The sequence below is a fragment of the Eufriesea mexicana genome, unplaced genomic scaffold (genome assembly GCF_001483705.2).
Source record: "Eufriesea mexicana isolate 0111107269 unplaced genomic scaffold, ASM148370v2 scaffold605, whole genome shotgun sequence".
Classification (NCBI taxonomy): Eukaryota; Metazoa; Arthropoda; class Insecta; order Hymenoptera; family Apidae; genus Eufriesea; species Eufriesea mexicana.
Genome location: NW_016908762.1, coordinates 457653 through 480232, shown reverse-complemented (window position 1 = coordinate 480232; position 22580 = coordinate 457653). Strand labels below are relative to the sequence as shown.

At 42.4% G+C, this 22580-nt stretch overlaps 4 protein-coding genes across 5 annotated transcripts in view; 3 read left to right on the top strand and 1 right to left on the bottom strand.

Moving 5' to 3' along the window:
* Positions 1–1418: 1418 nt before the first annotated feature.
* Positions 1419–5522, top strand: LOC108546086 (PI-PLC X domain-containing protein 1). Of its 2 annotated transcripts, XM_017898015.1 has the most exons (7): positions 1824–1888; positions 2110–2229; positions 2305–2478; positions 2751–2982; positions 3114–3464; positions 4289–4476; positions 4666–5522. In XM_017898015.1, the coding sequence occupies exons 2-7, from the start codon at positions 2181–2183 to the stop codon at positions 5016–5018; spliced, it is 1347 nt and encodes a 448-aa protein (XP_017753504.1). In that variant the 5' UTR covers positions 1824–1888; positions 2110–2180; the 3' UTR covers positions 5019–5522. The 2 variants fall into 2 exon arrangements, with proteins under 2 accessions (XP_017753505.1, XP_017753504.1); XM_017898016.1 differs by lacking the exons at positions 2110–2229; positions 2305–2478 and having other exon boundaries at positions 1419–1888.
* A 599-nt stretch (positions 5523–6121) lies between these two features.
* LOC108546087 (prostaglandin E synthase) lies at positions 6122–7690 on the top strand. Its single transcript, XM_017898017.1, has 2 exons — positions 6122–6408; positions 7321–7690. The coding sequence occupies exons 1-2, from the start codon at positions 6283–6285 to the stop codon at positions 7666–7668; spliced, it is 474 nt and encodes a 157-aa protein (XP_017753506.1). The 5' UTR covers positions 6122–6282; the 3' UTR covers positions 7669–7690.
* A 1766-nt stretch (positions 7691–9456) lies between these two features.
* LOC108546104 (Niemann-Pick C1 protein) lies at positions 9457–13797 on the top strand. Its single transcript, XM_017898035.1, has 9 exons — positions 9457–9985; positions 10062–10308; positions 10394–10467; positions 10568–11009; positions 11404–11649; positions 11720–12022; positions 12101–12665; positions 12755–13237; positions 13314–13797. The coding sequence occupies exons 1-9, from the start codon at positions 9885–9887 to the stop codon at positions 13709–13711; spliced, it is 2859 nt and encodes a 952-aa protein (XP_017753524.1). The 5' UTR covers positions 9457–9884; the 3' UTR covers positions 13712–13797.
* Positions 13798–15158: 1361 nt separating this feature from the next.
* The window catches only part of PlexA (plexin A), a 317233-nt gene continuing 309811 nt past the window's right edge, over positions 15159–22580 (bottom strand). The window contains exons 5-12 of the mRNA XM_017898009.1: positions 22403–22528; positions 21750–22211; positions 19732–21410; positions 19393–19606; positions 19102–19285; positions 18307–19017; positions 18077–18222; positions 15159–17992 (exon numbers count right to left, since the gene is read on the bottom strand). Of these exons, the coding sequence (XP_017753498.1) occupies positions 17819–17992; positions 18077–18222; positions 18307–19017; positions 19102–19285; positions 19393–19606; positions 19732–21410; positions 21750–22211; positions 22403–22528 (3696 nt within the window). The 3' untranslated portion in view covers positions 15159–17818. The remainder of the gene's footprint in view (positions 17993–18076; positions 18223–18306; positions 19018–19101; positions 19286–19392; positions 19607–19731; positions 21411–21749; positions 22212–22402; positions 22529–22580) is intronic.

The window sequence follows — 22580 nt, the reverse complement described above, 5'->3', positions numbered from 1 at the left end:
ATCGGGAACTTTTAATCGGACGATTAAAACGTTAAGGAAGTCCGATGAAATACCGAGTGACGAGCAATGCAATGTCGAAGGAAATCGCAGCAATTACGCGTACATGTACCGAAGAAGTTTGGACACGGGACGTTCAGTATTAACATTGCCAGCTTATGGTCGCGCCACGTTCGATGTCCTCCAGGACTGAACGGGGCAAATTAAGTAGAAACGTTCAGCCCGACTGAATAGAACGCGCCGGAACCGAGTTTTGCGAATTGATGCCAATAACGAGCAAACCGACCGACAAAGCAGCTTCATAGACTGATTAAATTATCTACCTCAACGAATCAAATCGTATTAACGTCCTTCTGTGTACTATAAACGCCGATTAGAAGAGTTTAACGCGGCAAGACTAATTAAGGAGTAGGCTAACGCGCGTGCGTACGCGCCCAAATCGTTTTTGTACACACGCGTGAGATTTGTAAATAAATTGTATATCTGTTGTACTAAACGAATTATACAGAGTGATTTTATTCTATCACGTGTACGATTTCGTTGCCGCGGTAAACAGGTAAGGCCTCTGTCAATTATGTCATATTTCTAAACTCGTTCTAACCCGACACCATTTCGAATCGATTACGGGAAAAGTGGATTCTATTGGTACCCTATGAAATCGTGGAACCATCGCGCATTCGAAACGCCGAAACAGGATTCGCGGCACGAAACGAAATTAATAAACCGTGTATTAATAAACACGGCTAGAAAAAGATACGCCCCATTGTAAATACCTAATCCCGTGTTGCTCGTTGTACGCCGATTAACGGAACGACGAACAATGAATTTTCGCAAAACCGCGTCCCTTCGTTTGCCGCGAATAATCCGGAAAACACGTGTCGAGGATCGTAAACAATTTCTGGAACAAAACCGGTCGCTTCACTATCCAGCAGCGAGATGATCCGTCTGCTGGGAAACGACACGCGATCGAACACGATCGGGCGATAGTCGGTGGTAGGGAAACATCATCGAACGCGGAGTAACGATAAATCGAGTCGCCTCGTTGGCTGCACCTGTACCTAATCATCATCCTGTTAGCTCTCACGACTGCCGCCGCTCTCTACCTCACCGCTTGTACGGCCACGAGCGAGGGTGATAATTCAATGTAGAATCAGAATCCGTTCCCCAACCCCGGTACGGATCCGTCGATGCTCGTTGGCCGCGCGTACGCTCCGATCTGCTCGCCCTTCCTCCGTAGTCGTTGTCTCGAAACTATATATTCCACGGCATACGCAGGAAATGGTGTTTAATGCCGGCGGGTCAGGCCCGGTCTGACCCCCGGTGGTAGACGGCAGTCGATAGGATGACCGAACGGCGGACAGAGAAAAACGCAACGTGTTCCATCGGTTGGCCGACGAGGACAGCTACGTGGTCCCCACCGAGCAATTGACGTGTCCGAGGAAGTGATGGAAGGATGGCACAATGTGCTTGAATGTCCCATAAGCGAGCGGGTTCTATATTAAACTGGTCCGGTTACGGGTCGTTCGGTTGTCCATCGTTCAGTCACTGGACTGTCTCCAGACGGCCGGATCGGTTGGCCAGCAGGATAACGCGATCGATCCTCGCCTCTTTGTCGTGCTGCTTTCCGCCAGTGCTCGCTCTACCGTGAATCCATCGCTGCTGCCTGTCGCGCGGACCGCGGGCGATGAGCCGAGCGGGTGGTTTGCGATATCCTTGAAGGCTGCTAGCGAGAAAGCGACGCAGGGAAAGCGACAACGCTTCCGTGGACGGGCAACGAAGCGCGACTGAATGCTCGATCGGGCATCGGGAAGCAAGGAGAACCAGGACTCGAGGGACTCCTGGCGATCGACTCGCTGCGTCGCAAGTGGCTCGCGGTGTGCGCGCGCGAGGTGTAAGTGTTTGCTGCTGGCCTACTATTCCGCTTCCATTTTTTCCACTTTTATTTCGGCTTCTTCTTCTCTCCTCTTCGCTTTATTTCCACCTCGTTCGCTCGAGCGAAACCGCGGCCGATGAAAATCCCGATTAGAAATCGATGCTCCGTCGTTGAGCTTGTCGTTCGAAGTAAATTATGCTGTCTTCGTGACCAAATTTTCGTCTCTGTTGGAAACACAGGAAGTTCTCTGACGTTGAACGTTGGGGCACCGTTTGTAGCGAGAGCTTGGACACAGTAGCGTTACGCGACGATGCCGAAGGGTGCGATATTCTTGTTTCTTCATCTCTTCTGCGACATCGGTGAGTGTACTCTACGTCGCCAGTTCGAATCGTTTTATCCTCGCGATGGAAGTTTCTGAGGGTAACGATTTTTAGCATTGGCAACGCAATGCGGAAAGGTATGGCTGACAGTCTCCTCGTTGTGGAGACCAATCGCTGCCAGCAACAAGGTGGTCGACGCTGAGCTAGAAGTAAATTGGGACATCGATTGTCCATCGGACACAGGATTCCCAGATACCATCAAGGTGTTCACTGCTGACCCAGCACATAGTAATAAGTTTTGTTTGCTTCTCTTCAACATCGTAACTCGTGATTCAGGCATTTAAAACCTGTCTAAATATAGTTTTCCTCTACGATTTGGACCTATTCTTTCCTTCTATTACCTTCTTTCTCGTTTACGAAAATGAAAATCTGGCATATTTTCGTGACGATTATTACTCGAACGGCATAGAAAAAATTTGCGATTTATTCAAAAGACGCTATAAGGTCACGAGCAACTATATCGATATCGATTGACGCAACCATCGACATCGCGCTTCCAGATAAAACGATCAAACCGAAGCTGGTTTTGACTTCCCTGCAATACCCACGGGGTTACTATCGAACGAACATCACGGTTGGACGTCCTGCGCTTCCGGGTGGATGGGACGTCAAGGATGGCGCAACGCTTCCTGGCCCACATTGCCTGAAACATCATGCTGGTCTGTACAAAGATGGAGCCATCCTCACGAGCGCCTGTTTACAGATTTGGCCGACGTGGATGTACGATCTGAGGTAATAGGATTATAAATTTCCAAATATATTTCTTAGCAAAGATATTTTTCCTTCCTCGTCCTCCTCGTTCGTAAATTACGCTTTCGCCGTAAAATTGTGGTAAATGCTCGGGTATATCGCACCTTCTTTAGGAGGAAATTAGGAAGACTTCCGATAGGGAGCTTAATGATCCCCGGAACGCATAATTCCGGAAGCTACAAGCACGGTGACCTGACCAGGAGGGACGCGTTCCAAAAGTACCTGCTGACCCAAGATCGCGACGTGTGGACGCAATTGGTGCACGGTATTAGGTACCTGGACATCAGAGTCGGTTATTATCCGTCGATTCCGAACAGTACCGACATCGAGGAGGACAACCACATAAACAGATTTTGGATCAATCACGACGTCGTCCGGATCACCCTTCTCTCGGACATCATCAAAGACGTGAGAAGCTTCCTAGACGTGGCTAGGGGAGAGGTGGTCATCATGGACTTTCATAGGTAAATTGGCGATACGAAATAATGCAATAAGTTATTGTCAATTTGCGAATTGATAATGCTGGGAGAACGATTCGATGGCCGCGATGCGAATTGATTCCAATTGGTTACGAAATTCAGCGCAGTGGGTCAACGTGTTCATAAATTTCAAGGTTAATCGTGTACAGTTGTTCATCGAAGTACGTCGATGTTCAGGATATACCTCTACTTCCTCGATTCTTTATCATGTACACAGCCGTTGACCGGAAATGTCAATTATATATTATATCGTAAAATATGCAGGTTAGGAAGAAGCGAATGCTCTGTGTCTAAGAAATCATAGGTAATTGTTCGTCCTTGAGGATTTTCGGGAACCAGTTATCAAATTGCTATCAATTGCAACAAAGGAATATCGCGTGTTAAATAAAAATTCCACGAAACCTGATAATACGTAATATTAAACGCCAATTAATACGCTGTTGTAACGTGCTGACAGCGCGATCAAATTTCTACTGTCGTCATCGATGAATCGATGCAAAACGTGAACCCTGTGCTGCGACGACGATGCAGCACAGAAAATGTTAATATATTCGTGGAACGTTTTTAAAACACCAATTCTACGAGCCAACATAAAAATAAATACGAGTACGGTCCAAAGGTGTCGATTCGAGATAGTAACTGGAGAAAAATTTTTGTCGGAAAATGGAATATGATATGAAAATACTTGCTACGATATAAAAATACGGATAAAGTTGTAATAATGTTTCGAGATAGGTATCGACGTGATAACAACTGTACGACATCGTCAGAACGGAATGATGCTCAACATGGAATTACATTACTTGTAGATTTCCCGTGGGATTCGAAGATAGACCGAATACGCATCGTCAATTGGCTACGATCCTCTCACGAGAATTCGAAGGTCTGATTCTGAAACCCAATAGAGGGGTCGAAGGTCTGGGTCCGACCTTGAATGATATTTGGACCGAAGGGAAACGCCTGATAATTTGCTACGACGATAAGCACACCGTTAATGGTAAATCTCCTATTAAACGCCAAAGGCGAGATTCATCTCGTTCGTATCTTGCATCTGATTCGTGAATTATAATCCTGATTTAATCTATTTAAATTTCACCACTACGGTACACGCGATACTTTCATCTCCTGCTCTCATTTCCGACGAATTTTATTTTATCTGCTTTGATTTTATTCGATTTCGTCTCAGAATACGACTGGCTGTGGCCGACGATGTCACAAGCCTGGGGCAACCAGCAAACGGTGGAAGGACTATTCAAGTATCTGGACAAAGTGATCATGGGCCCGAAGAAGTCTCGAAACAGTCAGAATCCATTATGGGCAGTGATGGCGGAGTTAACGCCATATCCACTGGATATAATCTTCAATTTATCCAGTGGGCTGCGGCAGATGGCCGACTCGGTGAACAGAAATCTCACGTATAAATTCCAGGAGGAATGGTGGAAGGAGACGAACATCGTCGCGACCGACTTCTTCCTCGGGAACAATCTGATCGAAGTGTCGATACAGGCGAACATTAAGAAGAGCAATGGCGCTTGCTAACGTGACAATAATCTCGCATACCCCACGAAAATTTCTTTCCAACGTCACTTTAATTACACGATGCTTCGCTGGCAGAGAGAAACACGACTAACGTCCCAACTAACGTCCTTTAAGAATGATTTAATCCTGTAATCAATCCAGTTCTCGTATAAGAAACTTTCCTAAACATTCCCGACAGAGTTCCTGAAATTTCCCATCTAAATAAATATTTCATGAACGTCGGAGAAAATATTCCGAGAGATATAGGTGTCCCTCGAACTCGTCCCCGGATTGCTCGAATAAATAGCTCTGTCGAAATGCGAAGGACCACAGGAAGGAAAAATGAGGTAAAATGCGCAAGAGATCGCGGGACAAAACCGACAAAACCGGTAATTTCTTTTTTAAGCAACTACGAATTTAATGGTTTCTTAGTAGATGGGATTCACCGATCCGACCGTGATAAAGAGTCTTAGGGTAACCGATGTAAGAGATATGTAAATTAAATGCTCTTAAACGAAAGTATCAATACATGTACCACTGAACAGATACGATTTCCCTCTTCTATTAATATCCTCGAGATTTCAAGCGAAACGGAATTTATTCCGGCATCAATCTCCCAAAAGATCGTTAACGCGATCTTAAGTAGGATCGAAGGAACTTTGTAAATTCGCAATATCTCTCACTTTGCTCGACTATTCGCGTTGCCTAGCGCTGTTCGATTCGACGACCAAAACTTCTTCCGCGTGGACCACGTGTTCAGCAACTCCTAAACTTTTTAACTCCGGCGTGTTTTCACGGGGAAAAATAAAACGAGTCGGTTCGAAACAAATGCCGCGACGTTTCCGAAACGTGTCCCCGGCGAAGAATCGGCATGGCGCGCGCCGATTTGACTTCCAAATGCGGCCGTAGGACACGAGATCACGTTCGGGACACCGGTTTTCGAGGTAGTCAGTCGTCTGGTAGCAACGAACGACAACGAATCCATGCGAAGTGAATTTTAACGCGGCACTTTCCTCTCGCGTCGACTTTCCTCTCGCGTATTGCGCGCTCGTGCTAACTTTCTAATACCCCCCGCACCTCGTGCTCCGATACGTCGTTGCATTCTCCTTACCTCTTTTATTTACCTGCCGGCTCCTTTATCGCCGCGTTGATAAATGGTTCGCCTCTCGACGTCCAAAACGGCACACGCGACGGGGTGAAAGAAATGTCCAGCAAACAACCAACTACGTCCGCCATTCTTCGCGTTTTTCTTCCCGATACGGAGTCAGTCGGCTAGCGTGAAACAATGGCGAGCAATCTTGCGAACGGGCCTGCAGATCTGTGGACTGTTTACGCCTGGTGGTCGTGTGTTCTCGTTCTAAAGATGAACGCCCTCACGTGGTTCACCGGGCAAATTCGAGTCACTAGACGGGTAAAATGATTCTTTCTTACGTAATTCTTTTAACAATATCCTGTATCTCCCGAGTATACGCGTGGAACCCCTTGGGGAGGGGGGACGTTGGGAAATGGATTTGGGTTTTCGTGACGTTTGATTTTGGATACCGATAGTTGGAATTGAACAGAAAATCCGGAATAATATCTTTCCTGTAATATATACCTCGTCTTAACCTCTAGTCCCACGATGTACGTTTCAATGGTGCGTGCCACAATCAACAGCAAGGTCGCTCACACGTCGAGACACTTGGCGCGAACACGACGAAGAATAACACGAAACTGAGGCAGAAAAACATCCGCGAAAATTAACCACGAGCCTGTCCGAGCCTGACAATGTTTACGTTGAACCGTATCTACAAACCACGCCTCTCGCTACGTCATGTTTTGCCCGATTTCCTTACCACTAGTCTCACGATATTGTAAATCAAGAGGTTAAGGATGGGATTATTTCATAAAAATTCATTGGAAACTTCCAAATTCTTGAAACAGTGTGAACACGAACGTAAGAGGTTATGAATATTTTATAGCAACACCAGCACGCGTTACGAAATAAATGTTTCCTTCCTCTCCGAAATTAACTGACGCGTGAATCGAAGTTTTCACGCATTCGAACATGTTTGACGAGTGTGTGTATCGAGAGAAATAAGAAAAATTCGATCGCACCGTTATTTACATTATGGCGCCACTTATCGCGACAGAAGCAATACTCGATGGTCTCGAGTACCTGTTTACATTAGAATTCGTGTTCCTCGAGAAAAATTACGTCCGATTATTGACGACGAGCAATTTTAAACCTTGTCCCGTCTCGACCGATTATACACCTTTTCCCGGTAAAACGAGATTTACAACACGTTAATTCGCGTGCACCGTTTTGCTCGATTTTTCGCAGGTGATCCACAGCGAGGAGGACAGAATGTGGTTGAAAGGTTCGGACATAATTTTATGTCCGACCGCAGGCGGCCACGAGGACGTGGATCGCATCCGAAGTGCACATCAACACGATCTTGAAACTGTATTACCTTATCTGCTAATTACCCCGATATGGCTGAGCACGTCACCGCTGTTTCCTCTGGCGAGAATGATTCTGCCCGGTTTCGCAGTGGTCAGCATATTGTACACGCTGGTTCACACGAAAATCGTGAACGCGCATGGCTATTGTAAAACAATTTTGTCCACTTTCCAGCTATGCGTCATAATTTACATGTCCGTCGTATCTATACTTTACTATGCATATTGACCCGCAAGGCAATAAGATCACGTATATTTCTGATAATTCTATCAGCTGCGCAATCGTTGCATTTCGATACGATAAGCGGATTCGTTATTCCACGTACTCCGTTTGCAAGTGTCAGCAGTAAATGTACACGTTCGCTACTACATTTCTAACGTGATTTATATAACCCTCCGTGATAACATGTAAGTGCCGAAACGAATAGAATATTTTATTTTTCCTGTACAGTTTATCGCAGAATACCGAAAAAACGTAAACTCTGGATGTGGATGGAAAAGGTTGCTATATTCGTGTACAACATTGTGCAATTTCGATGATCTACAACTTGCGAAGAATTATATACCGTAGTTGTCCTTGTGTTTGATACGTGACTAGTAACGAGCATCATTGTCTGAACACTGCAGTAGAAAAAGCAGCGAACCTGGCCTGTAATGCGTTATAAATCATAAAAAGCTTTATGATAAAACACACGTCGACCACGTCTTTTTTACTTACAATCTGACATACCTCTCTTCGTTTTCCACGAAAGAAACAACATGCTTCAAGTAAATACGCGATAAAACCTCGTAAAGTATCCGTACGAGGTTTACATTACACAACGCTCGTCTAAGGAATGAATCTCTTATTTTTCCGACAATCTGACCATTAAACGTTCATTATGTATCGTTGCAACTATCAATTTCGTGCTCTTGACCAGTTGTAGCGCTATCCGTGTTATTTTTCAATGCGAGAATCAACAATCGATAAGCCGGAATGCTGTCTATGGAATGAATATGGAAACTGTTATCTCAACTCATTGACCAGATGAACGTAGACACGCTGGGCTTCGACAAGCATAACTCGAGTACCCTTCTAATTCCCAATTCATAATTAGACATGAAAGAAACCGCAAAAGAAATTAATTGCACTCGTTGTTTCGCAGACAGTGTACGGCACATGTTAATCTGTACAGAGGCGCAGTGATGGTGGCAAGCCGGGTTTCAAATGGAGACTGAATGTATTCAAGACCTAACATCGTCGATACTTTCATTATCATTGAATTTAATTGATAAGTATTTCACCTCGATAGATTACGACGTGTTCGCTGTGTTACGTCTTTGAGGTCAATAGTCAGTTATTAAGTTAATTTTGAGTGCGACTTGTTCGGATTCGTTGAGCAAAGTCAGTGGTCGTGAATCAACTGGCAAGGAATAAAGTGATTCTTTAAGTGCTCAATCTCAGTGTGCATCATTTTGGATTTCTGGTAAGTCTTTTTCTGTCTCGTTTATGATATCGTATAGAAGTTGCGAAGATGTGACTCGTCATTAATATCGAGGCAATATGTAAATTACGATTGCCATTGCGTTGCAGACTTTTTGTAGAATGATGTCACTTTCGCAATTATATGTTTTCATCTTTAAAATGTTTAAATATTTTCAAATACCATAGATAACTTCAGTCATTATATTAGGCAAATTTCGGCTATTTGGGAAATAATTTAAAATGAAAATTTTATATTATTTTCAGTGAATATTTATAAAATACATTCTTCCAAGTGTTAAAGATGATAATTTATTCAGGACCGGTAGGTATTAATTCTGAAGCACCGAAAACGTGGAAACAAATGTAAACTCGTATACGAGTTCCATCATTTCGAGATCTTGGTTCACATTCTTCGAGGTGAAAATAATACAGTGCGTATTTGAAGATAAAGACGGTAACAAATCTTTAATTTAATTTTTTTCTTAAACATACGTGTTTTGTTACATACTGAAACGTAACACTGATAAATTCTATTGTTCGTTTTTACCATAGTTTATATTAGGCGATAGTTACGCGCGCTGCAGAGCAAGCGTTTACCGCACGTAATCTGATGCGCCGGAACGAACGATAAGTTAAAAAGGTTCGCAATGGACAGTGACAGTCGATTGTTTGCAGAGCTAGACAAAAGCTCCGTGCATAAGTTACTTCAAATGGAAGTGTTTATCTTCGATTGCATGTTCTTCTTCACGTTTCTATATCTGTTCGTGTACTTAATAGGACGTCAGATTTAGAGGTTAGGTGTACGTTGTCCTTCAATCACTACGGTGAACTGTCACTAAGGTCACAAATTATAGTTTCGAATTACAAACAAAATTATTAGCTTTGATGTCGTTTAGTGGGATTTATGCGAATCACGCATAAAATTCAATCATGAAAACAAGAAGAACCATGGTGCTGTGATTCGGTTTCAGCGTCATAAAATGGAAATAGAAGAGAGAATCATTCGCAAGCGAACTTTTCGAAGCTTTTTGCAACGTATACCGCAGCGTTTATCAGAAGTAGTAGAACACTTTTTCTATGGGTAGGTCTGAAAATGTCTTTGCAATGTAGCATGAGAATTCTTTGCAGTCGCATAATTTGATATTGTATTTCTTCAGGCTTGGATTACGAATTGCTCGACGACCTTTGTCATGGATCATTGGAAGTACCGTGATAGTGTTAATTTCCCTTATTGGTTTATGTTTCTTTCATCAAGAGAAAAACCCTGTGAGATTATGGGTTCCACAGAATTCAGACTTTGTTCATGACACGGAATGGATGTTTGAGCATTTCGAACACGGTTTGAGAGTGGAGAGTATGATAATAACAGCTGACAATGTATTAGAACCGGAAAATCTTGCAGTGGTATTTACTTTCATCTCTATAATTCTTTAAGACAAAAGTACCCTTTGCTTGTTATGTACGTATTAACTGATGCAAATTATTTCAGTTGAATGAAATAACGAAGGAAATTATTTCTATACAAACCTCTGATCAAATTGCATGGACAGATGTATGTTTCAAGTAAGCATTCTTCTGTACATGTTATAGAGCAAACTTTATTTTATAGATATTATAAAATTTCCCAAAAACCAAAGTTAATTTCTCTTTGTTTAACAAATAGAGTACCTGTCATATCAGGTATTGTACATAGACCAAAACGCAGCGAACAGTTTGATGATTTCTTTGAAATTGATCCAGAGATACAAATGAATAACACTAAATTCGAACCTGCAGTTCACGCTAATTCAGAACTTTATTGTAATATAGTGAATAACTTGCCGAAAGCTTGCCTTTTAAACAGTATTTTGGATATATGGGAGTATGATACCAATGTAATTCGCCATAAGTCTAAAGAACAGATTATCAAGGATGTAAATAAGTCAAAAGTTAGCCCCACTTTGGGCCACCCGCTAAACTTTACAGAATTATTGGGTGGCATAATAAAAGACAAAGAAGGTAGAATTATCTCAGCTAGTGCTGTGAAAACACAATGGGCAGTTAATGTAAACTTTTCAAAAGTGGATATGGATAATTTTGGCAATGATATTGGAACCGCTGATTGGGTAAGGTAAGTTTATAGAAAGGCCTAAATCATGATTTAAATATATTAAATAATTTTGCGGTTAAAAATTTCTCATAAAGATATTATTTATGAATAGATAGTATGTAATATTTAAATTAAGTATCATATGCTTTTAATATGATTTGGGCCTTGTTTTATTTTTAAAATGATTTTGTCAAGATCAACTGTGAAATGCTTTGTCTAGGAGAACAGTTAATTTTTTTTGTAAATATACACATTTTATATATTTTTGATGCTGGACAAAATCAAAATATAAAATATAGTTTAAAATGTACTTTTTGTAAACATATTTCTAAATATGTTTTATATTTTACATGTGTTATAAAAATGTTATAACAATAACGTTTAAAATAAAAACATTGTTTTGCTTATAGGCAACAGATGATGTATTACAGTGGGAACTATCGTATTTAGATGTTTTACACAAATATGCAAGATTGTTAAATAATAAGAAAAATGTAAATAACACGTTAGCCATTTGGTACGAAGCTGGTAGAAGCTTCGGTGATGTTACATTCGTAACAATGTTCGGAAATATTGGTATATTATCAATAGGATTTATTTTGATGTTTTTCTACGTTCTAGTCATATTTTCGGATTATACTTGGGTAGGGTGGAGGGTAAGTTTTTGTTGATGTTGTTCTTATGTGAATTAATTTAATGGTTTAAGTTGATTACGATTTTCTGTAGGTTTATCTCACGATTGTCGGTCTTTTGTGCGTGGGTGGTGCTTTTATAGTTTCGATCAGTGTATGTTCTGTTCTTGGGATTTCATACGGGCCTGTACATACTTCTTTACCTTTTTTGTTATTGGCCCTCGGAGTAGACGATAATTTCTTAATAATGGCGTCTTGGAAAGAAATACATGCACACAAGTTAAATCGAAATAAGCCGCTAGAAGAGAGAATAGCTTTAATGTTAGGACACGCAGGTTCAGCTATTAGTATTACTTCTCTTACTGACGTTGTTGCCTTTATTATCGGTGCATCAACAGTAAGATTTAGTTGATATTTAATTTATTATACAAATAAAGGGTATATAAACAGTGTTACATGTTACATGTATTTCTAGATATTGCCATCTCTTCAATCATTCTGTATTTACGCGGCGTTTGGTGTACTACTGACATTTTTATTTCAAATCACGTTTTACGTTGCCTTTTTTTCCATCGATGCCCGACGAATCGAAAATAAAAGAAATTCAATACTGCCTTGCATCGTTCATCAAAACTTTACACAGAAATTTATCACTCCACAAGAAGAACTTCCCGCCAAGTTGATAAATAAATTGTATTCAAACGTGATCCTAACGAAACCCGGCAAAATAATTATAGTATTAATAACAATAGTTGCAGCATCAGCTGGAATTATGGGTATATTGAAATTGCAACAATGGTTTGATCCAGCCTGGTTCATACCAAGTCACAATTACCTAAGCAAATATATTAATGTACGTCGCACTGAATATCCTGAGCATGGTTATGAAGCAATGATACTTATGGGAGAATTCAACTACACTGCCGAGATTCCAAAGTTAATAAACTTATCGGAAACGTTCGCGAATCTATCAACCATACAAACTATAAATTCCTGGCCTGTTGATTTTCGGAAATTTGTCTTGGCATATTTTCAAAAAGGTGAGCGATACTATTCTCTTCTCGACGATATCCTAACATTGTAACAATTGAAGAAGCGACCTTTATTAATTAAGTATTTTAATTAACAGATATAAGATATGAAATACTAGAAGACACAGAATTTCAAAATTATTTATCCAAGTTCTTATTCAGTCGAAATGGCGGTAAATATCAACGGAATTTCCGTTTCAAAAAACATTTAACATGTGGTGAAAATACTCCACCGATATTATTAAGTACTATGGATTTTACCTTCAAACATTTCTATGGTCCCCATCAATGGATCCCGGCGATGGACGAGAGCAAGCAGGTGGCACGTGACATCGGTGTTGACGGTTTTGTTACAGTCTGGAGCGAGGTATTCAGCTTGTGGGTCACCGACAAACTGATTGCCCAAGAGGTTCAGCGTAACGTTTTGTTGGCCTTGATTTGTGTCATGGGAATGACAGGTTTGTTAATCGCCGAGTTGCAAACATGCTTCTGGATCTTTCTCTGCGTACTCCTAACACTCCTGAACGTTTGTGGGTTCATGCACTTTTGGGGTTTAACGATAGACATTGCATCTTGTATCGGTACGTAATTTCTCGATCTAACGCAAACTTTACCATTGCACAAAGTCAACAACACTGTTTTATCACTATTTTCTAGGTTTGGAATTGGGCATCGGATTATGCGTAGATTATGCTGCTCACGTTGCACACGCGTTTATAAATGCTGCATCTGTAAGTGGCAGTGAGGATCGTACAAAAAGGGCACATATCGCAGTAAGGTATATAGGTGCAGCGGTTGCATATGGTGCTGGTTCGACGTTGCTTGCACTTTCCATGATGGCATACTCGGAAAGTTACGTGTTTCATGCGTTCCTGAAAATTTTCCTCTTGGTAATATTGTTCGGCCTTTGGCATGGGTTATTTCTTCTTCCCGTTATATTGAGCACTATTGGGCCACGCAGTCTACGGTCACTGAGAACACCGGAATCTCCTGAGAAAGTGGAAGATGCGAACGACACCGTCACCAGTCCGTTAAACAAAGAGACGGAAAGTTGAACACAAGCCTACGATGATTCTTTATCAATAATATTTATTTTTGGTTCAATAAACATACAAAATTATTACACTATCCGTACTATTAATCACACATTTATACAAAAATAATAATAATAAAGATCGGATAACTTAAAAACGGCATTATTTATATATATATATTTTTTTTATCTAATATATTAAGATTAAAAAAACAAGTACAAAATAATGTAGCAAGGTTGATATAGATTTATTAATAATAATTATTGATCGGAAAGGAACATGACTATTATAAACGTAATGTAATCGTGTTGCTGGATGCATTATCTTTTTTTTTTTTGTTTTGTATGTATAATCATAATTAATGTTTATGACGTAAAAATGAGCGGCGAGGGAGCGACCCCGGGATTGATTGGCAAGCTCCCACCGCTGCCTCTCTCAGTCTTGCACAGTCCACAAACACTCATGCAAACCTTTCATCCGAATGATCTGTCACTCTCAGTCTCCTTTATTTGTCATCTCCCTCTTTAGCAATGGTCTCGCTCCCTCCTTTTACCAAGACCATTTATAACGTAAGATCGAACTTACCGTCGAGCAGAGACCGGGCAAATAAGAAGACCTAAATGTATGCTCATACGTACACGGTCATCCTTCCACAGAGGCATTCAATTCGAGGCGTACGTTCTCTCTCCAAATACGATTCAGCACACACGGTAGTAGACTGCCGGGGCAGCAAGCCACGCACGAACGATACGGCGATACACATCTCCTTACTTAGTTCGAATTTTACAAATTGGGATCGTACATTCCATAATTAATGAGGAACCATCGATACAATAATAATATTTACTTAGCAAAACGTGCCGATCGGTAGTGTGGCGAAGGACGCGTGATGTGTGAGCACAGTTAAACGCGTTACGAAGAAGGGAGGGGGATTTGATGATAATAACGATGATATTGGTGGTGGAAGGGGTGATAAGATGGCGCAGGAGGACGTTGGTAGAAGGGAGAGGCGGGTTGTTCTCCTTCGTTTCGGGGCAGATGACCGGGGAAGAAGGAGGTTAGTTGAACGTTTTAGGGAAATTGCACGTCTGCTTGCCAGGAGTTCAAGGTACACGCATTTTATAGGGATACACCATGGGAAAGACACTCAGGGCAGACACTGACATAGAGACTAGGCTACCGACTATATGTATACCTATCTAAACGTGTAATTAGCGTACGCACCGCGTACACCCGGTACGCCCGCACTCCGCCCGCCTTTCGGGTTGGTTATTTTTTCTTATTATTTCTTTTGTGTTTCAATAAGCACGCACGTGTATACGTTCGTTACACGCGCTCCCGTCCCTCGCTTCCTATTTGTCTTTCTTTCTCTCTCTCTCTCTCGCTCTCTCTCTTTCTCTTTTCTTTCGCTCTCTCCTTCCCACTCGTTTCTTTCAGTTTCCCTTTTGTTTCCTATCTCCTCCCCTTTTCCTTTCTTTTTTTTTTTTAAATTATTATTATCATCATTTTATTACAATCAGCGATCGCGTCGTAGTCGTGCTTTTATAGTAAACGCTATGTAGTCTTTATTACTCAAGCTTATGCCCAAAAATCTACCAGAGGCACTTTGGGTTTATTAGTACCATTTGAAGTCGGCGTGCGCGGGGGAGGGCGCTGCGAGTCCTTTGTCTTTTGTTATTTTTATTTATTTATGTATTTGTTATCTTTTGCAAATGATACAGCGACTGAACGACGTGAGCTTCTATCGCTTTTTTCCGTATTTCTCGACTTGGCGGAGTACCCTGTCTGTGATCCATTTTTTTTCTTCTTCATGTTTCACGTACGTTCACCGCTTGAATTTACGCACCCATCCATTCCCCCTCCCCCGTTCCTTTCCCGTAGCCTACCAACTCCGCATCTTTCCCTGCTGCCTTACCTTTCCACACACGGTCTTCCGATGTTTTTTGAGCAATAAATACTTTCTCCACTGACAACTGCACATTGAATTGACGCACGGGACACACTCACGCATACACGAACAATACACATTCACAACTAGCCGCTCGCGTCGACAGAACTATCGAAGGTTGCTTCGGTACGAACACCTTCGGCGATATGAATTCTTTTTTCGATAGTATCGATATATAATCGAAACTAACCTACGCGGTCTCGAAAAGTCTTATCACGTGACGAAACGCCATATTGGGTTTCGATGTGCGTTTGTGAAAGTGTTACGTTAACCGTGCGTACGATTAACTTGGAAGAAACGATAGATTGTGAAAATTCCTAGCAAAGGATTTTCGAAAACCATGATACCATTTTTTGATCCCTCTCTCTCTATATATGTATATATAGATAAAAACGAATATCGATTCGACACAATTGAAAATGGCGCGCAGGTAAAACGTTTCTAGGACAAAGTGATTTTTGAGTGCTGTCTATCGCGAACGGCTCCCGACCATTCTCATCTGCATCAATTGTCTTAAACTCCCACCCATACCAATGTGGCTACATCCACAGAGTTTAATGTTACGCTTTAATTAATGATTATCAATTCATATCAATTCAATATCAATGTATTACAATCAGACAATACTCAACAGTGATCGTTATTCATTATATATTACAATAATTAAGAGTGACAACAACATGACGACGGAGGCGTTGAAGCATTACAAGGGAGAAGAGAGAGTGGCACAATGTGATTTTTTTAGGAATGATGAGAAAGAGTAGAAGAGGCGCCGATAGTGGACATCTTTACTACATGTAATATAAAGAGAGGTAATGATGACACGAGGATAATGGGGAATTTTTCTGATGAACATGAATAGCGCGACAATGATCGGGTGAACATCAGGTGATGGATGCACGACGATGAGAATGAACGATTAATGATAAAATGGAACAATGAGCTGGAGACCAAGGAGGGGAAGCACGCACACTCAACACAACCGTCACATCGAGCTGGCCTCGCGCGCGGCCATAGTCCATAGATTAATATCTATCAACTAATACACAGTCTGTCTCCGATTTCGCGGATGACTCCTTCCTCTTCCTTTTTTTTTTTTTCGTTTTGGATGCATGTAAGTATAAATAATACGCGTAATGCATAGCGTACGTACAGTATGGCGAACTGCGCAATCGTCGATGAAAGTTCACGATTACAAATTTGGACAAGAATTGCTAATGTGATATCTGTGTTCTGTACTTGGTTTAACCTCTGCTTTCTCGCACAACGATGATCAACCGTGACGAGAGAAATATTTTGGCATTAGCGCCGATACTGTACGTGCGCTCATTTTTCGGATACTGCATATACATACACACATACTTTTGCGCCGGTATAAAGTGTATATATGTACACATATACATACGACATACCATCCATGTATATATAATATACCCATATTGTTTAATTAATCATCGTTAATCGTTAATTATCTTATTTATTAAAATTCGTCAGTTCGTAATTCAAAAAAATTTCAGCTAGTAGCGGTGGATGGAAATGTTTCTTCGTTAAAAATCGCCGATCCCCGATAGTGGCGGCAAATATCGGCCGTTTTAAACACGTTTACAGGTTATCGGATCGATCGGCTGATTCGTTCACTCACTTATAACACTAATGTCCTATTATTTTCGTTCGCTTTAAAACCCTATCCGCCGGTTGCGGCACGTGAATCGTCACCACGACGATTTCATAGCGCGCGAAGTGTTTCAGTTTTCAATTTGTATGTAGCTGTGGTCGCCGGGGGGTGTGGGTGCACATCGATAATTCTATTACAATTAATTGTGATTTTGGTATTTTATGTACAATTATGCGTGACAATGCGCCATGTGATTATCGCCACACCTGCCAGCCAGCGACCAAATTCAGAAGACTTTGTCACACACACACACTTTAGTTCTCGTAGACATTTTAAACTTTTTCGCTCGAACATTTCAGCGGTCCGTTGTGCAATTTCTTCTTGTATTAATAATTCGCGTACTAAGCTGAGATAACTGGCTTGCACGGAAACCTGAGACGATCAATTACAACATAGGCCAGTCCTCTTGGTGCTTCATTAAGAGTACCTAACTGCGATCGAGTATTCAGCAGGGTAACTCTTGGCGGGCAGGCTTTGTCATATGCTTCATAGAGTTCATGGTACATCAGGGGTTGTCCGCCGCCATTATATTGTGTACTTGTTCGAGCTTGTACGCCAATCTCTGTTTCTGCGAGAACTCGTCCTCCTCCAGAGTAACTATCAGTTGTTCGTTGTATTTACCCGCGTACGTATACAGCTCGTACAGGGCACAATTCGTGTTAAACTCCGACGTATGCAACTGTAAAGATAAAACGTGAAGAAAATGTGAAAGTTAACGGACGTAAATCGACTGGAACGTTAATCATTGAGAACAATATCGTACCCTAGATTCTTCGGCAAGCATGGCGTTCATGTCTTGATCGGATATGGCTGGCATCACTTTGATATCTGCGTAGTAACGTTCTACCCATTCTTTGTACACTGGAATGTCCTTTGCATAAAGCAGTTTAGAACTCGGCGAGTCCTTACCTAAAACATCGAGTAAGAGATACGTATAATTGCACCAACGTGTCTAAAATCCAAACGAATATAACACCATTCGATAATACACACCTAATCTATGATCTGAAGTGGAACAACTGTCCATGAACGTTTGCGCGACGACGGACAGACATGAGTCCACGATGTTCGACTTGTGTATATCAAAGATGAAGTTGGGATTTTTGATAAGGTTCACCCAAAACCTGAGTGGAAGCGAGTTGCTTTTCCATGTGTGAACCACTTCGGGATCGGATATGCCGTGTTGCAGTGCTTGATCGTCCATGAAGTCAAACATGTATTTAATCGCAAGGGGAAGGGCCGATCCCCGATGGGCGATACTAAAGATCGTTTCGAACAGGTCATCGACGAATTTTTGGAGAGTACCCTTCGTGGCGAGTAACCTCGTCAAATAGATCTCTGACACCATTTTGTTTCCACGGTCTCCTTCTTTTCGTGCGTCGGAGTCGTGATGTTTGACGAGATGCCAACATTTCAGACCACCATCGTGATTCTGATTTAACGGTGACGTGGCACGGGAGAGCGGAGGGCTGGCTGAACTGAATTTACTAAGGTTCAGGGTTTCATATTTGTGCGATTTGTCCGTTTTCTCGGAGAGGATCGATAGATTGTAAATCGACGACTGCTTGGAGACCAAGTTGAGCGACGCTCCGTCTGGTACCCTGTAATGGTTCAGCGTATTTCGTTTTTTCCATTCTCCTTCCGTCTTTGTCGTTGAGTCTTCATCATAGAGGATTAATCTACCAGAGGCTCCAGTTCGCCATTCTGTTCCAACAATCACGTGTTAGATTGAATGCACATATTTATATACGTATATATGTTATTCGGTTTGAAGTTTTGGCAGCTTACCAAGATCAAGATCATCTTTCCTCGGTCTTTGACTGTAGGGTGTGGCTCTGTAGATCGTGTCCAATGCCTTCTCTTTCACTTGAGATATCGTGTCGCAGTCGAGAACCTTGACTGGAACGTTCTCCGTGTTTGGATCCATACCACCGACGAAGACCGTTTGTTGAGATATAGATACACAGACCGTCTAGAAATTTATTTCAGATAATTATAATAAAGAAACAACGCAGATAGAAAAAGAAATCGAAAAGATTCGAGAGGTGGTTGCTGCATATGGGCAAGGATAAACCTTACCATTGGTTTGAAGTCAATGGACTGTCTGATTAGCTTCTCTTCGGATAACGAATATCGTGCTTCAGACGTAATGGCATCGACAGGACCCTTATCGACTTGTTGTTTCACTGCACGAAATAGTACGTACAATGGTTCTCCGGCACATTCTCGCATAAACTTGTACAGGAGGAAAGTGAACCAAGCTGACAACATCTTTTCAGCGACGCTTTCCGTTCTGAAATACATACGAGACATCGTAAAATATGTTGGGATATTATTCTAAAATTATTTTACACTCGTAATAAGCGTTAAACGACAATGAAGTACGAAGATACTCGTTCAAGAAAATAGAAATCTTACCGTCTAAGGAAGAGTTTCGGATGACTCTTTCCTTCCGTACATTTTTCTATTAATTCTGCCAGGAGGGTCTTCAAGATGTCCGTACAATATTCCATTTTACTCTGAAGCGTAACCATAATAAGACTAGCTACATTCACTCTGTCCCTCATTGAGAAGTATCGATTGCTCTCGAGAGTCCTTACAAAGAGAAGCAAAAATGTCTTGTTCAGTATCAATTGCCCAAACAAACGCAATCCTTTCTCTTTGTGTGCCAATTCCGGTCGGTCCCATTGCAGTACCGGGCTATTGTCGTCGCTCGGGAACAATATCATCATGGCGTATGTTCGATAATCCAGGAATGGTATACCTCCGCTGGTGAGGTCGCCAGTAAGGTCAGTCATTTCCGTTTGTAATTCAGCGAATGCTTCCTTACACTCAGCCGCGACACGAAGTTCTAGAATGTCCATTTGTTCTTGCATGTTCTTCAGCACTCGGTTGCTCTCGGTGGATTTGCGACGATACGCGATAAGGAAGGCGATAAACACGAACACTATGACCACTATGGCGGCGATTACTCCGATCAGAGCAGGTTTCGATAGTGGTCCGTTTAGACCAGCTGGCAGTGCGTAGCTCAATTTCCCGATATTGTAGCGAAGTGTGCCTCCCACGATCACGATCACCTCGGGTAGTTCTTGTTTGTTTGGAAAACCGTCAGAGTCGATAGCTGGTGGTTGCGTCAGGGGTGGTCTACACGTGAGTTGTTGTCTTGAGAGCGAGGTAACATTGCAGAAGGAATTTCCTATTTGAACTATCACATCCGATTCCTGACAGGCGCGATCCAGATGTTGGCCGTTGATGGTCAAGTAGTCGCTCTTATAATACTTGATCTCCTCGTCGAATACGTCGTAAATAGGATTCGGATAGAGCAGGAAATGGTTGAATCCGTGTTGCGACAGATTCTGCACACCCGTCACGTTGTCCATACGGAAGCCGTATTCCAGCATCAATGGTTTTTCCGCGTCTAAGGTAACCTGTTCTGGAACTTCGATCGTCGGAGACTTACAAACCATGCTCTCTTGACTGTGCACTTCGCACTGCGATACGAACATTTTCTCGTCATAATACACGTACATCTGCGGACTTTGAATGTAGCCCAGGTTCTTCCCGGTTACCGAGATTTTTATTCCGCCTGCTGGAATACCCTTTGGCATTTTCATTTGGCCAGCCACGCCGCTCTCCACGCTCTCGATCGTTGGATCATCCGCGTACTCGAAATATCCACTGTACATTCTTATTGCACCGTCGAACGACATCTTCACCGTGCCATTTCTCTTATGACCACTGGCACTAGTCATGCAAAGAGCCTCGTTCATCTCTGTGCTAATTATAGAGCACGGTAGCTTATCGATGAATGCCTTGATAGTACTGCCAGCATTCATATACTTGCCGGTGATCCTTACTGTGGTACCTCCGCTCACGGGTCCATATCTTGGGGATATGGAGAGGATCTGAGGATCCACGAACTCGTAGTTGTACTTGGATTTGCCTCGGAAGTCTTCGATCGTCACCATTACAGGTCCGCTTTTACCTTGCGACGCACCTGGACCGTCTACCCGACAGACAATTTGTTTCGTGCGCATGTAGAGCTCTTCGTACGGCTGACAGGGTAATCCACTGACCACCACACCACTGTAGATGTCCTAAAATAAGCCAAGTGTCACATTTTTCGTACCGAAACTAACAAATATTAAAAACACTCATTATCGATTCGCATCTAAAGCACTATCCGCAGTTGCGAGTAAATATTTTTCAAACGATTCAACGAGAAATGACTGAAATTAAATCGACGCTTCCCGGTATAAGACTCGTATTATACCCAAGTAAGACCCCTACAGTTCGGAAGACACGTTCCACGCTGTACGTGTTCCAGTGCTTGAAACATTACGAATAAAAGAAGTTAATCTTGTCATCGTTTCTTAACATTTGTGCTCGCGTTATACTGAATCCTACTGTGCACACCAAGCCAGTTGTACTCTTACCTTGAACGTCTGGCCCAAGTTGATGCCACGTATCGTCACGTTCGTGTTACCTTCCCAAGGTCCCATGACCGGCTCGAACGAGTGTATCTCAGGGTTCGGGCAAGTCTGAGTGTTGTTCAACCACGAGCCGGTGTTGCGTTCGCAGTTATCCTCCACCTCGCATGTGCCCTTATTTTGACACCATCCGCAGTCGTACTTGGTCGCCAGGGTGAGGCATATTCCGCAGTTGTCTGCCATGTCGTGGCACCGGTATACCACCAGATGGATGTTGTTTGGGTTGTCCAGAGGCTTCGAACCGCCCCAGATCACAGCGAATGGCACGGTGATGTTAGGCGCGCGGGATGTGTATACAAATTCAGTCTCCTCGCAGTAAATCGTGTCCGCAAGCAGTCGAGCGTTCACGCTCGTCACACGGCCTTCTATGTTGAACTGACAGACGAACCGAGTCTGCACGATGAATTGCTGGAAAAGATGTTTCGCATAGGTTAGTGCGTCAATCATTCTAGACAGAGACCAATCTCGACACGACTCCTTCTTTCCCTCCGTGTGTCGTGAAAGGGCGGCTAACGACACGAGAAAACGTCCAGGGAATTAATGTGACAGCATTAGACGGGATTCCACGCTCGAGAAAGATGGATACTAGCGTTACTTACCCCGATGATGTGCACTTTGACTCGTATCACCTTCTTCACGCCGGAAGACACCAGGATCTCCTCGGAATCGGTCGCGTTCAACGTAGGACAGAATGCCGGGCCGCTTCTATAACTAGGGCCCGTTCTCTGTGAGGATGAGAAAGGAGCGAGTTTATCAAACCTAATCGAGTAAAGAGAG

What these genes read in the sequence shown, in the direction of transcription:
- LOC108546086 (XM_017898015.1), top strand. Translation starts at nt 2,181, where the DNA reads ATGCCGAAGGGTGCGATATTCTTGTTTCTTCATCTCTTCTGCGACATC. An exon ending in TCATCTCTTCTGCGACATCG is followed by an intron (nt 2,230 to 2,304) that starts GTGAGTGTACTC and finishes AACGATTTTTAG; the next exon opens with CATTGGCAACGCAATGCGGA. An exon ending in CGATAAGCACACCGTTAATG is followed by an intron (nt 4,477 to 4,665) that starts GTAAATCTCCTA and finishes ATTTCGTCTCAG; the next exon opens with AATACGACTGGCTGTGGCCG.
- LOC108546087 (XM_017898017.1), top strand. Translation starts at nt 6,283, where the DNA reads ATGGCGAGCAATCTTGCGAACGGGCCTGCAGATCTGTGGACTGTTTAC. An exon ending in AAATTCGAGTCACTAGACGG is followed by an intron (nt 6,409 to 7,320) that starts GTAAAATGATTC and finishes GATTTTTCGCAG; the next exon opens with GTGATCCACAGCGAGGAGGA.
- LOC108546104 (XM_017898035.1), top strand. Translation starts at nt 9,885, where the DNA reads ATGGAAATAGAAGAGAGAATCATTCGCAAGCGAACTTTTCGAAGCTTT. An exon ending in TGGACAGATGTATGTTTCAA is followed by an intron (nt 10,468 to 10,567) that starts GTAAGCATTCTT and finishes TTTAACAAATAG; the next exon opens with AGTACCTGTCATATCAGGTA. An exon ending in ATACTTGGGTAGGGTGGAGG is followed by an intron (nt 11,650 to 11,719) that starts GTAAGTTTTTGT and finishes GATTTTCTGTAG; the next exon opens with GTTTATCTCACGATTGTCGG.